The following is a 17,913-nucleotide window of genomic DNA, read 5'->3' as shown; positions in this document are numbered from 1 at the left end:
ATGGAAGAGGTAATAGGCTGAAGAAGAAGGCAGTGGACCATGGAAGAATGGGAAAGAGGAGGAGCACCAGAGGAGGGAGATGGGTAGGTGAAAAGAGAAGGCATGAGAGAGGGAACACTAAAACAGAGGTGGGGTAGCACTTATTGGAAGTTAGAGTAATTGATGTTCATGTCATCAGACTGGAGGCTACCCAGATGGAATATGAAGTTTTGCTCCTTGGTTTCATTGTAACAGTGGAGCACAGGTGTAAGAATGGGGTCAAATTGAACTGGGCGATCACTGGGAGATCTTGCCTTTTGCAGCAAGGTGCTCAATGAAGCCATTACTACTGGATTCACTGATAATATGGGTTTATTGAGTATCCCCCTCCTCCTCTGTACATTCACAAATGTACCAAGGAAAAGGAAATCTGCCATCCTTACACAGTTGGGTCTTTATTTGACTCCAAACCCACCAAGATGGTTGACTCTTAAGGTTTCAGATCTTGACCACAATAGAACCCACTACAATGTATATCCAAAGGTTAACTGCTATTTCATTTTAGGACAATCAGGAATTGACAATTAGTTGATAGCAGTGCTAGCATTATCCATATCCTGTGAAAGAAAAAAATAAAACAAGATAGCAGGAAGAGAAACCAAGGAGTTGGGATCAAGTCTTCCTAAAACTGATGACCTCAAAGATCATCAGTGTAGAAGAGGTGGAGCTATGCTAGGTGAGATGATACACATCCATCTACTTTTAATACTGCAGTGGATGAATATCAGAAAAGAGTAACTGTCCTCTGCTCAAAGGTAGCACATCTGTGTCAGATAACAAAGCTCACAGTGAAAACCTTTAAAGTGGCTGAAGTTATAGCGAACAAATATTATACTTCTGGCTTGCAGAGGCTATTTATCATAGCCACAGGATAATACAGCAGGATTTCTTAATGAGGCATCATTCAGTCATTATGAATGATTTTCTATTTGCATAATCTCAGGAATGGGAAAGTCTGTTAATGATCACACATAGTCCCATTCTGGACCTAAAATATAATCCAATATCTTGTGTTTCAACTACAGCTGCAAGTGCTTGCTGACACAACATTTTCACATAATGATTAACTGAAGGAGATAACACAGCCATTTTCCTTTGACCTTGAGTAACAATATGATTGCTTAGGGTGCACTGTCATCGACATTTCATAGAGTCATAGATAAGTACAGCACAGAAACAGACCCTTCAGCCCATCTGGTCCATGCATTGGTCCATGTATTTAAACTGTCTACTCCCATCCATCTGCACTACTGAGGCCATAGACCTCCATACCTCTACCATCCATGTACCTAACCAAACTTCTCTTAAATGTTGAAATCAAGCTCGCATATATCATTTGTGCTGGCAGCTCATTCTACACTTTCATGACTCTCTGAGTGAAGGTGTTTCTCCTCATATTCCCCTTAAACTTTCCACTTTTCACCCTTAACCCATAACCTCTGGTTGTAGTTGCAACCAGCCACAGTGGAGAACACCTGTTTGCACTTACCCTATCTATACCATTCATAATTTTGTATACTTCCATCAAATCTCCTTTCAGTGTTCTACGTTCTAAGGATTGCAGTCCTAACCTATTCAATCTTTTATAGGTTGAAGACAGATGATTGGATGTTAGTTGAAGTGTAAAAGACTTTGGTGAGGCCTAATTTGGAGTATTGTGTACAGCTTCGGTTCCCTTTCAGAAGGAAAAGTGTAAACAAGGTTGAAAGAATACAGAAAAAATTTACAAGGATTTTGACAGACAGATCTTTGATAACAGATCTATCAACGTTGTTGTCTTTCTCGCTGTCCACTACACCCCCAGTCTTGGGGGTCATCTGCAAATTTATTGATCCACTTAACAACTTTACTACCCAGATCATTGATATAGATGAAAGGCACACTACTAGTCGCAGGCCTCCAGTAAGAGAGACAACCCTCTACTATCACTCATTGACTTCTCCCTCAAAGCTAATGTCTAATCTAATTTACTACTCCATCCTGAATGGCGAGCAACTGAAACTTCTTGACCAACCTCCCATTGGATCAATGATCAATAGTTACTTTCAATGTAAAACTATATATTTTTTAAAAAAATTTTATTAGTTTTTCAAAACATTTTACAAATTAAAAACCCCAAATCCCAATGAGGAACATAAAAACAGTGCAAAATTAAGCATACAATAACAATATGCTACAAAGGAAGAGAATTTAACAAAAAAAAGCACCTAAATTAAAGACAAGTAAGCTTAGTGTCCTCCTCAAGCCCCACAACACAAGAAAAAACAACAGCAACTCCAGACCAACCACAACACAATATAGAGAGTATAAGTCAGGACAGCCAAACTCCCAGACTGTGAATACACTCAGCAACAGAGGATAATAATGCCTTCTACCAGAGTAAAAAAAGGAGCTGAAAGCAAGGGACCGAAAAGAAAAAAAAACCCTAGTCAACAGGAAGGTTATGAAAGTACTCGATAAAAGGTCCCCAGACCTTATGGAACTTTAGATCCGAATTGAGAACTGAATAATGAATTTTTTCGAGGTCCAAACAGGCCATGATGTCGTTAAGCCATTGAGCATGAGTGGGCGGGGCAACATCTCTCCATCTGAAGAGGATCAAGCGTCTAGCCAGGAGAGAGGCAAAGGATAATATTCGGCATTTGGTCGGACCCAGACATAAATCTGTCTTGCCCCAAAAACCGAACAGAGCAATTAAGGGGTTTGGTTCTGGGTGCTGATTCAGAATACACAATATCGTAGTAAAGACATCTTTCCAGAATTTCTCCAAGCTAGGACAGAACCAGTACATATGGATGAGAGAGGCCACGCCCCTCTTGCGTTTATCACAGAGCGGACTAATGCTAGGGTAGAATCGAGGTAGTTTAGATTTAGACATATGGGCTCTATGAACAATCTTAAACTGTAAAAGGCAGTGGCGAGCACAAAGAGAGGTTGAGTTAACTGATTTGAGAACTGAATTCCAGCTCTCCTCAGATAAGGAGATATTTAAATCCTGCTCCCAGGCCATTTTGATTTTATCCATGGGGGCCCGTCGTAAGGCTGCTAGTTTATCTCGGATGATTGATATTAAGCCTTTACCTAGTGGATTCATCGAAAGAAATAGGTCCATAGCATTTTTCGCACGCATTTCAGGAAAGCTGGGAATTAAAGGAGCAATAAAGTGTCAGATTTGGAGATATCTGAAAAAATGAGCATTGGGCAGATTAAACTTAACAGAAAGCTGCTGAAAAGAAGCGAAGCGATTATCAATGAAAAGATCTTTAAAATGTCTAATGCCCTTCCTATACCAAACCTGGAATGCTGAATCGTATGTAGTAGGTAAAAAAAGGTGATTATGAGCAACAGGGCTGGAAACGGAAAACCCCTGGAAACCATAGCATTTCCTGATCTGAGCCCATATACGCAAAGTGTGTCTAACAAGAGGATTAGCTATTGATCTGGGCAGACTACTAGGGAGTGCAGAGCCAAGAAGTACAGAGATAGATAATTCTTTAGTGGAGCTCAGCTCCATCGCCACCCAGTTAGGGCACTCGGGTTGGCCATGGAAGAAAGACCAGAAGGTAGCACAACGTATATTAGCTGCCCAATAATATAAACGAAAGTTAGGTAAAGCCATGCCACTCTCTTTTTTAGATTTTTGGAGATAGATTTTATTAATTCTAGAGCGCTTATTCTGCCACAGATATGACAAAATAATGGAGTCTAAGTAATGAAAAAAGATTTAAGAATAAAAATTGGGATAGATTGAAATAGGTATAAAAATTTGGGGAGAACATACATTTTAACAACATTAATACAACCTACCAAAGACATAGATAGAGGTGACCATTGTACCAGACTCTGTTTTATAGCATATGAAAGATTGGCAAAGTTTTCACAAAAGAGATCTTTAAACTTCCTTGTGACTGTAATTCCAAGATAAGTAAATTGATTATGGACTACTTTAAAAGGGAGATCACAAAATGTTAGCTCTTGTGCTTCTTTATTAATTGGGAGAAGTTCACTCTTATGTAAATTAAGTTTATAGTCAGAGATCTGGCTAAACTGGTCAAGAAGTGAAAACATTAGAGGTAAGGATGTAGACGGATTTAAGAGAAAGAGTAATAAGTCATTAGCATAGAGAGAAACTTTATGCTCAACACCCCCTCTCCAAATCCCAGTCAATTCAGGGCAGTTTTGAAATGCTATCGCCAGAGGTTCCATAGCCAAATCAAAGAGAAAGGGACTTAAGGGGCCACGTTTGAGATTAAATACTTGGCGGGTGCCATGTTTGAGATTAAATACTTGGGATTTCTGAAAGTTGGTTAAAACAGAGGCAGTAGGACACAGGTACAGCAATTGAATCCAAGAGATGAAACTTTGGCCAAGGTCAAATCTGCAAAAAGGTAGTTCCATTCTATATGATCAAATGCTTTCTCCGCATCGAGGGAAATAACACATTCAGGAATCCCAGTTGGAGGTGAGTATAAGATATTAAATAAATGCCGAGTGTTAAAAAAAGGGAAACGGTTTTTAATAAAGCCTGTTTGGTCATCAGAGATAATGGAGGGAATAACAGTTTCTAATCTATGAGCCAAAACTTTAGCTAAGATCTTTACATCAACATTGAGCAGAGAGATCAGCCTATACGAGGAACACTCTGTTGGGTCTTTGCCCTTTTTTAAAAGAAGAATAATAGATGCCTCACTGAAAGAGGGTGGCAATTTGCTGTAATTAAACGAGTCAGATAATACTGAAAGTAACTGAGGAGAAAGAAGAGAAGAGAATGATTTATAAAATTCTACAGGGAACCCATCAGGTCCGAGAGATTTCCCTGAGGACAGTGCAGAAATTGCAGTAGATATTTCTTCTAATGACATAGGCGCATTGAGTTTGGCTTTGAAATTAGATGAAAGTGAGGGGATATTCAGATTCTGTACAAATTGATCAACAGAGATATTGTCATTCAGAGATTCAGAGGAATAAAGCCGAGAATAAAAATTTTTAAATGCATCATTAATTTCTAAATGATCCGATGTAAAGTCTCCATTCTCCTTCCGGATCTTTGTAATATGTTGTTTGGCTTTGGAACGCCTCAGCTGATTGGCTAGAAATTTACCAGACTTATCCCCATGAATGTAAAAGCGACTCTTGCTTTCGAGAAGTTGGCATTCGACAGGTTGAGTGGACAGAAGGTTAAATTTAGTTTGGAGTTCAACACGCTTCTTGTATAATTCAGGGTTCTTAGTTTGGGCATATATTTGATCCAATTCTTTAATCTGGTTAATGAGGTCTAATTGATCTGCACGGGATCTTCTGTTGAGATTTGCTGTGTAAGAGATTATTTGCCCCCTCAGGTATGCTTTCATGGCATCCTAGACAATCTGGGATGGCACATCAGGTGATGTATTAGTGTTAAAATAAAAGGTTATCTGATCCTTAATAAATTTTTAAAAATCATCATCCGATAGTAAAGTTGAATCAAACCGCCAGTATTTATTCCTCTGAGGGAGACCAGGCAAATTCAGAGAGAGAGTAATTGGGGCATGGTCAGAGATCAGTATACTCTGATAGTCACAAGAGTGGGCAAATGGAATAAGTTGGTTATCGAGTAAGAAATAATCAATTCTAGTGAAGTAAAACTATATTTTAAAATCAAATAATGTAATAAATTTCATGGTTGCACATCATCACAAAGAGGCCTACACTCAATTAAGCAAATTTGATTTGCACTCACTACTGTTGAATCATCAGACTCTTGAACAAAAGGGATAGCTTCATACAACTTCACTTGCCCCACATTGAAATGTTCCCACAACCTATGGACTGGCTTTCAAAGACTCTTCTCTCATGTTCTTGATACTTATCACTGATTAATTAATTCATTTTGTATTTGCACAGTTTGTTGTATTTTTGCACAATGGTTGAAGCCCAAGTTGGTGTGATCTTTCATTGCTTCTGTTATAGTTATTATTCTAAGCATTTATTGAGTGTATCTGCATGACAGTGAATCTCGGGGTTGGATATAATGACACACCTGTATGTGTACTTCAATGATACATTTTACTTTGAACTTTGAACATTGGACTTTTAATTCAAAAACATAGTAGCTCTTACAAATAGCAAACAAGAATGACAAGAAAGACTATTTTGGGGCAAAGCTAAATAAAGGAGGTGACTCACCTGTCTGACAATTGGCCAGATACAAGGGAACCAACCAGCACACCTAAAAAGAACATCGACATAGAAAACGGGGCTTTCCAATGATCTTTACATACCAAGTCCCACTAAAAAGAAACAAGAAAAAAATGAGGGGACCGAATATGTAATACATTATATTGGATCAAAATCCATGCACGACAGACATTCAAAACGGGTGCAAATCTCAGTCATCTTCTCAAATGAGTCTCAAAAGCAACAAACCATTGTTCAAACCATTAGTTTAGAGCTTCAAATCTCATTTAATAATCTAAAGCATATACAGTAATGTGAACTATATTTTTTCTTCCAGAATGAGAAAGAACTCCCATTGCCACAACTATCTTTGCCTGTAAAGTGGTCTCAGAGATTATAAAGTTAGAGTTATTTTAGAACTTTATTGTTATAATGTGAGCAATGTCCCATGACAAGTTAAAAATGCCATATCATGATATGTTTTGGATGAATTGATAAACTTGTAAATCCACTTGTTTTCTTTGGCACCTCTGAAGAATGTGGAATAGCTGTAAAATTGCATTGTTTTTCTTTTTATAGTGTTATGAATAATTTTAGTTCAATAATATATGTAACGAAAATAATTAAATGTGTTTATCTCATTGTTCATATTGCATTAGGATTTAAGTATCCAAGGTCATAGGATTATGAGAGGTTGTTTCCCCTGGCTGGAGAAGTCTAGAACTTTGGAGATAGCCTAAATTTAAGGCAATTGTCAATGAGGATAGATATACGGAAACAATTTCTTCCGAGATGGTGATTCTTTGGAAATCACTTTCTTACCATGTTGAGAATGTTTAGTTGCATATATTCAAGGCTGGTAATTTGGAAATTTGGTTGATTATTATCACATGTACCAAAGTATAATGAAAAGCTTATCTTGCGTAATACTGTTCATACAGATCAATTAATTACAACAGTGTATAGAGATAGTATAAGGTGAAATAATAACACTGCAGAATAAAGTGTTACAGTTACAGAGAAAGTACAGTGCAGGTAGACAATAAGGTGAAAGGTCAAAACAAGGTGGATTGTGAGGTCAAGAGCCCATCTCATCTTACTTTGAAACCATTCAATATTCTTAATAGCACATCCTAAAATGCTGCATTACTGTGTGGTGCGGAAGCTGCACTGTAGCAGACATGACGGCTCTACAATGTACACAAGCCTATCTGCCATCAAGGACACATATACAGAAAGATGCCAGAAAAAGGCCAACAATATCATGAAGGATCCTACCCACCCTGCTTACGGACTGTTTGTCCCACTTCCATCAGGGAAGAGGTTATACAGCATCCACACCATGACCACTAGACTCAAAAACACTTACATCCCCAATCCCTCAGGCTGAACCACACCTCCTTATAGCAACCCACCACAAATACATCGACATCAGCTATTCCTCTCCATAACCCTTCAACACACTTTGCCCCCCCCATGTACTACCACTTTATGCTTACATCCACACCTCATACCTACACTGATACAGTCATGTCCCACTGTGTAGAAACTCAGCAGGTCAGGCAGCATCTATGCAAAAGAGGGACCGAGACCCTTCATCAGTCATGATAAAAGGTTTTGGCCTGAAATATCGGCTGTTTACATCTGTAGATGTAGCCTGGCCTGTTGCATTCCTCCTGTATTTTGTGTGTGTTGTTCTGGACTTTCAGCATCTGCAGATTTTCCCATGTTTGTGGTATACATATCTAGGCTGCTTGTTGAGTCTTTAAGTATGGACCAGCCTTCTGACTCAAAAGAGTTGTTGGGAGATCATCTGTTTCTGCAGACCAGCACCGAATGACTTTCTGTACTGGGTTCTGTTTCAGCTTCAGTTTGTATGCAGAAAGAAAGAGCACAGCCTGGAGGTTATCTGGGTAGGCATCTTAGTCAAAGGAGTCTGGTCCCCAGGTGAGACAGGAGACATACTGGTAGTATTTTGGAGCACATTCTTGGTTGGACTGGTTGAGGCGCTAGCTGCGCTGAAATGGAAGAGGCCCTCAGGGTTTCCTGTTTCAAGGGTGCTGTGAAGAGGTATAAGCCATGTTTGTGTAAAACATAGCACAAAGCAGTTCCTCAGTTCTTTTTGGGAGGTCAGTTTTGCCCTTAATTCATCAACTTTGTTCTTAGCAGCCTGGCATTAACTAGTAGTACAGTGTGGACAGGGAATTTGAACCTATGCTGTTTCAGTCTCAATTGCAGTCCAGACCTCTTACCATGCTTCTGCGGTAAGTGGCTGTGTCTGGTCAGTCTTGGGATCCTGGAATGGAGTGACCTGGGCTGGAAGGAGACTGAGTGCTTGCAGATGGACCTGGGAGACTGGAGCACATTTATCTGGACCCGAAGGTAAGTGATTTATTCTGGGCTGCGCATTGAAAATGCTCAAGGAACTCAGCAGATCAGAAAGTGGCTATTAAGGGAAATTAACAGTTGATGTTTCAGGCCGAGACCCTTCATCAGGACTGGAAAGCAAGGAGGAAGGAGCCAGAATAAAAAGGTGGAGGGATGGCGAGGAGCACAAGCTGGCAGGTGATAGTTGATTCCAAGTGAGGAGGTGGGTGGGTGGGAGTGAATGAGTGAAACGTAACACATATAAGAAGCTAGGAGGTGATAGATTGAAGAAGTAAAGTTAGGAAGAGAAATGAATCTGATGGAAGAAGAGAGTAGACGACTAGGAAGGAGTTAACGGAAAGGAGGTGGAGAACCTCCTGTCTTCCCCCTTCCTTTCTAGACCTCATGGAAGGTCTCGACCCAAAATATTGATGATTTGTTTGCCTCTATAGATGCTTCCTGACCTGCTGAGTTCCTCTACCATTTGTATGCATTGCCAGAGATGTCCAGCATCTGCAGAATCTATCCCATCTTCTTCTGGACTGACCTGGAAAACCTGGAGTAGATTCAGCAAGCCCATATGTTAACAGAGATACACAGTGAGGCTGCAGATGCTGGAAATCTGGAACATACACAAAATACTGGAGAACTTAGCAGGTCAGGCATCATCTGTGTAGGGTCTCAGACTGAACATCATCTGTTCCCTCCATAGATGCTGCCTGACCTGCTTGCTTCCCCTAAGTCAAGTTGTTGTAAGATAATGTAACAACTGTTACGTACTCGTGACATGACAGTGGTACCCTTGTCACGTGACTGGGGTTGAAGCTATACCGGACTTGAGGTAATGGTCTTGTGATGGTGGAGTGACATCATTTTCCCGCCAGTAGAGATCATGTGACAGGTTTTTTTTACAGGTTATAAAAGGTAGACCCCACCCTGTGAGGAGGGGCAGTTCGTGGCTGGATTTGCCAAGTTGACTTCATGCCACTGCGTGATTTAATGTGATGACGCAGTTTAGTTGAAGGATGAAGATTTTATCTAATGTTTAAAAGGTCATTGCCAGCAGGTTCTTTACGATTCTGCTAGTTCGAGAAATTAGTGGAGAGTGAAGATCGAAGTTCGGGAGTTAAAGATCGAGGAGAATCGCTTTCTACGGTGAAACGGGTTTCGACCTTTGTTTGATCCTTGTTTGGAAGGATTTCGTTGACTATCTTCACGTTAATCCCTGGGTTTACCAGAAAGGATTGAAGATAGTGAGGAAGGAAAGGTCAGTGCCTTTAAGCCGTTTCGTTTCGTAAATTCTTCGTGGGAAGTTCGACGTCGGGGATCGAAGCAAAGCGACGTGAAAGAGAATTTAAATCGTCTTATAAAGTCTCTCCTTTTAAATGGACTGTGAGCATTTTGAACTTTTGGCAATACCACTTTAAAGAACTGTTTTTGCAATATCGCTTTAAGAACTGTTTGAGCTGCCACACAGCAGCTGTTTCCGGTTACGTTAGTGTTTGTTTACTTTTGGGGGGTTTGTTTTCTGTGTTTAATAAACGTGTTGTTTGTTATAAAAAAAACCCTTGCCGGACTCATGTATTTATTGTTCCCTGAATACGTAACACAACTCATATAGTTTTGTTGATGGAATCAAGGACAATCTGAATCAAGTGAGTTCAAACTGACTAAGGATCAGCAATGATCTTATTGTTTAGTGGACCCTCACAACTACTCCTATTCTGATGTTCTTATGGCAAATTCTCATTTCTTATAGCAAATTTGAGTCAACACATAATTTATTTCCAAATGCCAATGACTATTGAAGAACGTTAAGGATAGCTGCCCCATGTACTTGCTTTCTTTTTTGAAAGCATCTTCTGAATCCTGCTGCTGAGATCTCTTCCATTATTCCAACATACAGAGAAAGATTAAGCAGTATATCATCTAGAGTAATGTTTTAGTCCCTAATACTATAATTAAATACCTCTCTTGAGGTTTTCCCATTTGTCTACATTTGGCCCATATTTCTCTAAACTTTTTCCATCCAGGACCTATTGTTAAAGCATTGTAATTATACCCACCTCTCTACTGCTTCCTCCAAAAGCTCATTCCATAAACCCATGACCCTCTGAAGAAAATTGCCTCTCAGATCCCTTTTAAATCTTTCCTCCTCTCACCATAGATCTATGCCCTCTAGTTCTAGACTCTGAACAAAACTATGACCTTATCTATACCTAGCAAATTTTCTCTGTACTCTTTCAGTCTTATTGTTAACTTCCCTGGAGGCAGATGACCAGAACAGCACACAACACTCCAAATTAGGACTCACCCATGTCTTATACAACTTCAATATAGCATCCCGAATCTTGTACTTAGTATTTTGATTTATAAAGGCAAATATGCCAAAAGTTCTTTTTACAACCCTCTCTACCTGTGACAGCACTTTCAATAAATTATGGATCTGTATTCCCAGTGCCGTACCATTCATTGTGTAAGACCTACTCTGGTTGGTCCTCCCAAAGTGCAAAACCTCATTCTTGATTGCTTTTGATTCCATCTGCCATTTTTCAGCTCATTTTTCCAGCTTATCTAGATCCCACTGCAAGCTTTAATAGCCTTCCTTGCTATTCACCACACAAATATCCAAATTGCCAAATTATCATCCAGATCATTGATATAGATGGTATACAACAATGGACACAGCTTTGATCCTTGAGGCACACCACGTTACAGCCTCCAGACAGAGAAGCAACCATCTATGACTGATTTCTAGCTGTTGCCATGATGTCAATGTCAAAACCATTTTACTGCCTCACTCTGAATGCCAAGAGACTGAATTCTCTTGAACAGCCTGACATGCATTGGGCTTATATCCCACCACTTCTGTCCAAGTACCTGTTCAAATGCCTTTTAAATGTAGTAATTGTAACTTTCCACTCTACCTTCTCCAGAAGATTGTTCTGTATAACCACCATTTTCTGCGTAAACAAAATTGCCCCTCAGATCTTCTTTAAATTTCTCCCCTTTTACTAAAACCATCTTGTTTATCTTCTTATTCCCTAACTACTACCATTCAGTCATTGGCCAGATACTTTGTTTACATCCTACTCTACGGTAACCACAGCTTTGCCCTATCAGAGACATCCCCTCCCCTCTAGCTTTACAAGCTAATCTTGCCTCCTTTGAAATTATGACAGAGGAACTACTTTAATATGCTGGATATTTCCAGCACCTTTATTTGTACTTTTGGATTCCCAGCATATTGCAGAAAAGAATTTAGGAAACAACTGATTAAACTGCCTGTCCTTCCGACATGAGATCAGACAAGCATTGGACTGGAAGTCCCTACAAAAGCCTGTGAGAACAGCTGAGAGGATCATAGGCGTCTCCTAACCATCCATCAACGACACTTATCAGGAATCAGAATCAGAATCAGACTTTAATCGCCAAGTACCTGTGCACACACAAGGAATTTACTTCCGGCAGATGTTGTCTCTCTGCTCATAACAATAATAATGATAAATATAAATGAAAATATAGATTATACATACAAGTAGTGCAATCCAAGTAATAGTTAGCCGACAGTTAACCGGCAGTTAACTGTTCAGCAAAGTGACCGCAGTAGGGAAAAAACTTCTCCAGTGCCTATTAGTCTTAGTCTGGAGGGATCTGAAGTGCCTACCAGATGGAAGCAGTTCAAACAGTCCATGTGCAGGATGGGAGGAGTCCTTTATGATGTTCCCCGCCCTCTTCTTCAACCTGGAAGAGTACAGGTCCACAATAGAGGGCAGGGAGGCTCCAATGATGCGCTCGGCAGTCCTCACTGTGCGCTGTAATCTGGTTCTATCCTGCTTGGTGGCGGCTCCAAACCACACAGTGATGGAGGTGCACAGGACAGACTCAATGACTGCAGTGTAGAACTGCAGCAGCAATTCCTGAGGCAGACCATATTTCCTCAAGAGCCGCAGGATAAGCAGGGCCTTTAGTAGTAACAGGGTTCCCACCAGGCTTCTGCTGCATTGCATTCGAAGTGTTATCTGTTCTGTACCTCACAATTTTTTATTTATGCACTTTACTTTGTTTATCAGTTCTCCCCAGGGTGCAGAATAGTCATTGATGGTTGTTCTCTTTATGTAGTTGACTCCTTCACCGATCTTAAGGATGACCACCACCATTTCCCTGTCCCTTGAAGCTGAGGTAAACAGCAGGATTGCCAAAGCTGCAGCTGCCATGGCCATTCTGAACAAGACAGGGTGGAACAACAGACAGCGGACAAAGAAGATCAAGGTGAGAGTGTACCAGGTGTGCATGCTCAGCACATTCCTCTATGCCGGTAAGGCTTGGATGATATACTTTAAATAAGAGGCTAAACTCATTCCACCTACGGTGCCTCAGGCACACCTTGCAAGATACAATCACCAGCACAAAGGTTCTGCAGTGTTTAACACCTCCAGCATTCAAGCACGCCCAGCCACAGACACCTCAGATGGTTGGGCTATATCAAACAGGTGAAGCAGGGAGGCATTCCCTGGGACGTGCTGCATGGCAAGCTGAGTGAGGGTTACTGCCCATGAGGAAGACTGTGCCTCTGCTATAGGGATGCCTGCAAGCACTACATGAAGCTGGCTGGCATTGACCTCAGCACCTGGGAGGAAACAGTTGAAGACCAGACAGTATGGAGGGCTGCATGTAGTCCTCCATGTGTACAATGTGCAGAGGTGTCAAGAACCAACATGCTCATCAACAAGAGAGCCAGAAGAAAAGCCAGAGCTGCATCACCCAGAGCACCTTCCTCCTTCACCTGCAGCTGCTGTGGAAGAGCCTGTCACTCTGGAGTGGGGCTGGACAGCCACTCTAGAAAGTGCAAATAGCTGCAAGACCACAACCCCAAGAAACATTAAATAAAGATTGTCTCTTGAGACATACAGATGCCAACAACTTGTTTACTGATATGTAATTCATCTGTAGATTTTATCCTTACTTTCCTAAGTTATTGTTTATTATATATGCTTTATGTATGCTTTACACCTTGACTAGGAGAAACGTCTCATTTGGCGGTATATGTGTATATAGTTAAATGACAATAAACTTGACTTCACTTGATTAACAGGGCATACTTCAGCTCAGGGTTTCTTAGCCAGGGTTCAGGGGAAAGCTAGGGTCCCATGAGAGGCCACTAAGGAGTTTTGTGAGAGACTGTGATTAAAAAAATCATTGTTTTGTGAACTTCATGCAAAGCACGATGCTAGTGCTCACAGTGGCGGACAGTGACTGAACAGCCCCATTAGCAATCCAATCACAAACAAAAGAAAATCTGCAGATGCTGGAAATCCAAGCAACACACATAAATGCTGGAGGAATTCAGCAGGCCAGGCAGCATCTATTGTAAAGAGTATTGTCAACGTTTTGGGCTGAAACCCTTTTTGCAGGACTGGTTTCAGCCCAAAATGTTGACAGTACTCTTTTCCTCAGTTGCTCCTTGGCCTGCTAAGTTCCTCCAGCGTTTTGTGTGTGTGTCTCCATTAGCAACCTCTTTAGATGACTCTCAGCCCAGTATGGCATAGGACTGCGCTTATTTGGTTGTGTCCATTCTCAGTTTTTAATGTGAGATATGGACACCATTGATAATTGGTGAGTGCTATGTTGTACAAAGGGGAGGACAGTAGGCTGATGAGGAGCGTGAAGTGCTTTTTCCGAGCATTGAATGGACCTACCGAACTTGGGCTGTGATGTTAGCCTCTCCCTCCCGAATTAACTCACCCAACTTTTTACATGTGTAAGCAAGATCTTCTTATTTAACAAGCATCAAGAGTAAAGATAGAAATTGTTTCCTTTCAGTTGAAGGTGAAATCCATGTGTGCTTATCTCAAGTTCAACCCAGAACTGAGTACTTATACAGCAAAAACAAGCACAAGTTTCACATGCTATGTTTGAGCCTGAAATTAGTAAGAAAATGTTTTTCAAAACTTTGTATAAAATTGTGACTTAGGTTATGTTTTTATTCATATTGCTTTGGCTTATGGTTTTTAGTAACTTAACATTTCAACATTGTCAATAAATTTTCACATTGTAAGCAGCATAAAATCATTTTTCAGTCTATTCAATAAATCTAACAAGTCTACCTTTAAAAAAATTAAAACTCATTTTGGATTAAGTTATTTAACAGACATTTATTATGTTTGCCTGATGAGTTTTTAAAATTTATGAAAGGGAAAGAAAAATTAATCTCAAGAAAGATAAGCTAAGCTTAAATATCTTTTTTTTCCCCCAAGGTTGGCTAAAAATCCATTCTCTACTCAAAAGAAGATTGACAATTATTTTTGGATTATTACAGTATATCCAGGACTTACTGATCACGCTAAGGCACTGTGCGCTGCGGATTTTTTTAATGCAGGGATTCCCTGAGACCTGAAAATTATCTCACGAGTTCCACCGGGACAAAAAGGTTAGGAAAGGATGGTTTAGAGGAATATGTGAATGAACTGAAAGATGATACAACCCATTTTGTTCTACAGCACATTGTAGCAAACAATTCTACAGTCAGAAGTTTGTTCGAGAACTTTAAACTCTTTTCTTTCCTCCCCCTGGCAGCTTTTACATTCACTCCCTACTCTTAAAACCGAGAAACTCTCTTTTATCACTTCCTTTCTAAAATCGGAGGTTATGAAGTTTTCAAAAATGCTAAACTAACAGAAGCGGGCGGTAAATTGAATGAAATTAGACCTCCTGGAAGAACGGGACATTTTGAATTCTGATAAAGGGAGTTAACGACAGGGTTGAAGTTTAATACTTAAAAATCCTCAACCAAGGTTAAACATTAAAAATATCCCTGACTCGAGCTCGTATTGGAGATTAAATTACAGTTGTAGGCTCATGAATGGATTCAAAGGCACTTCGTCCTTTCGCTCTTTAAAAATCATTGCACCACAGCTAATTTCAAAAGAATATCCCCAGGCTAACTGTGGCTGAGTGTGAGCAGTGTATCTCCCCAGTCACATACCTCGGAGACGATAGTGGAGATGTACTGCTCCTTACTGTACTCCCATCCATCCAGACACGGTTCCTGTTCGATCTCAGACATGTTGAGGAAGTCTGGGTCGGGGAATGTCTGCGAAAGGTTCAGTATCACGTCCAGCCGGTACCGAGTACACTTGCTGCGCTGTTGTTCGGGACCCTGTAGCGGGATCGTCCTGTTCCTCCATGCTTCGCTGAGGTTGAGATTCCCAGGAATTAAGCAGCGATGCTCTGGGACACCGCCAGTGAAAACAAAGGAGAGTCCGCAAAAACCGTTGCTAAAGATGCTAAAGCTCAAGATGAAAAACATAAGCTTCTGGTACGGTCCCCATTCTCCCAGAAACGCGACAACTTCTTCATAGCTCCGCATGTCAGTTGCAGTGGCAGAAACGACTGTGACTTTCTTCCGGAAACATGCAGGATTTGACCAACGGAGGGCGGGCGTGGATTGCAAGTATGAGTAATATCGATCGCCTCTACTATAATTAGAATGTGAGACGCTTACCATAAAGGATCGCCTTTCAGTCGGCAATCTGTTTGCTTAAACCGAAGTGTTTTCTAGTTTTGGCAGGACACCCACTCGCCACTCGTATAGCAACAGATAATACAAAAAGAACCCCAAGCGGTTTAATACAGACTACTTGAAAAAAATTGTAAATGGGTACAATTGTCACACGTACCGAAGTAGGGTGAAAAAACTTGTCCAGCACACTTATCCACTCAGATCACTTAATTACAAGAATGCGTTAGTGGAAAATAGCAGAGTGCAAAATAAAGCGTTATAGTTACAGAGAAAGAGCAGAGCAGGCAGACAATAAGATGCGAGGACACAGCGAGATAGACTGTGAGATCAAGAGTATATCTTACTTTACCAGCGAACTGTTGAACAGTTTTATAACAGTGGAATAGAAGCTGCTCTGGAACCTGGTAATAAGCGTTTGTATCTTCCGCAGGATGGGAGGGGGAAGAAGAGAGAAGAGGTGGGTGGGGTCTTTGATGATGTTGAGTGCTTTAGTGGGAAGTGTACTCAATGACTTACTCACTGAAAAGTAATATTTATACATGTCTGAGATGTAAGCTGCATGTCGAATGGACAGCATTTATAGCAACTCACACAAAATGCTGGAGGGACTCAGCAGGTCAGGCAACTGTGCTTCTCTAGTCTGCTCTGTGAACTAAGCTGTCGCTATGTTCTGAGGAATATCAGGCTACATGGTCTAAGAGAACAAGCTTGAAGTGAGGTTCCACACAGTGGCATGCAAAAGTTTGGGCACCCCTGGTCAAAATTTCTGTTACTGTGAGTAGAAGATGAACTGATCTCCAAAAGTCATAAAGTTAAAGATGAAACATTCTTTTCAACATTTTAAACAAGTTTAGTGTATTATTTTTGTTTTGTACAATTTTAAAGTGGAAAAAAGGAAAGTTGCACTATGCAAAAGTTTGGGCACCCCAGAGATTTGAGCTCTCTGATAACTTTTACCAAGGTCTCAGACCTTAATTAGCTTGTTAGGACTATGGCTTGATAACAGTCATTGTTAGGAAAGGCCAGGTGATGAAATTTTCAAAGCGTTATAAATACTCTGACTCCTCAAACATTGTCCCAACAATCAGCAGCCATGGGCTCCTCTAAGCAGCTCCCTAGCACTCTGCAAATTAAAATAAATGATGCCCACAAAGCAGGAGAAGGCTATAAGAAGATAGCAAAGCATTTTCAGGTAGCCGTTTCTTCAGTTTATAATGTAATTAAGAACCGCCAGTTAATAGAAACAGTGGAGGTCAAGTTGAGGTCTGGAAGACCAGGAAAACTTTCTGAGAGAACTGCTCGTAGGATTGCTAGAAAGGCAAATCAAAAGCCCCGTTTGACTGCAAAAGACCTTCAGGAAGATTTAGCAGACTCTGGAGTGGTGGTACACTGTTCCACTGTGCAGCAACACCTGCACAAATATGACCTTCATGGAAGAGTCATCAGAAGAAAACCTTTCCTGTGTCTTCACCACAAAATTCAGCATCAGAAGTTTGCAAAGGAACATCTAAACAAGCCTGATGCAGTTTGGAAACAAGTCCTGTGGACTGATGAAATTAAAATATAACTTTTTGGCCACAATGAGCAAAGGTATGTTTGAAGAAAAAGGGGTGCAGAATTTCATGAAAATAACACCTCTCCAACTGTTAAGCACGGGGGTGGATCGATCATGCTTTGTGCTTGTGTTGCAGCCTGTGGCACGGGAAGCATTTCACTGGTAGAAGGAAGAATGAATTCAATTAAATACCAGCAAATTCTGGAAGCAAACATCACACTGTCTGTAAAAAAGCTGAAGATGAAAAGAGGATGGCTTCTAAACACACCTCAAA

The 17,913-nt window shown here is 40.6% G+C and overlaps 1 protein-coding gene across 5 annotated transcripts in view; it reads right to left on the bottom strand.

The window, feature by feature from the left end:
• LOC132405626 (organic cation/carnitine transporter 2-like) overlaps window positions 1-16,095 on the bottom strand; it is a 76,778-nt gene extending 60,683 nt beyond the window's left edge. For 3 of the 5 annotated variants that reach the window (XR_009515933.1, XR_009515934.1, XM_059990584.1), the window contains exons 1-2: window positions 15,548-16,093; window positions 6,205-6,308 (exon numbers count right to left, since the gene is read on the bottom strand). Coding sequence is in view for 3 of the 5 variants with exons in the window: in XM_059990584.1 (XP_059846567.1) it covers window positions 6,205-6,308; window positions 15,548-16,069 (626 nt within the window). In the remaining 2 variants the exon portion in view is untranslated. Of the gene's footprint in view, window positions 1-6,204; window positions 6,309-15,547 lie in introns of all 5 variants that reach the window. The other 2 variants (XM_059990585.1, XM_059990586.1) reach the window with 2 other exon arrangements.
• Between the last annotated feature and the right edge of the window lie 1,818 nt (window positions 16,096-17,913).

Source organism: Hypanus sabinus, chromosome 15 (genome assembly GCF_030144855.1).
Source record: "Hypanus sabinus isolate sHypSab1 chromosome 15, sHypSab1.hap1, whole genome shotgun sequence".
In the NCBI taxonomy this organism is placed as follows: domain Eukaryota; kingdom Metazoa; phylum Chordata; class Chondrichthyes; order Myliobatiformes; family Dasyatidae; genus Hypanus; species Hypanus sabinus.
This window is presented reverse-complemented; position numbering and strand designations above follow the sequence as displayed.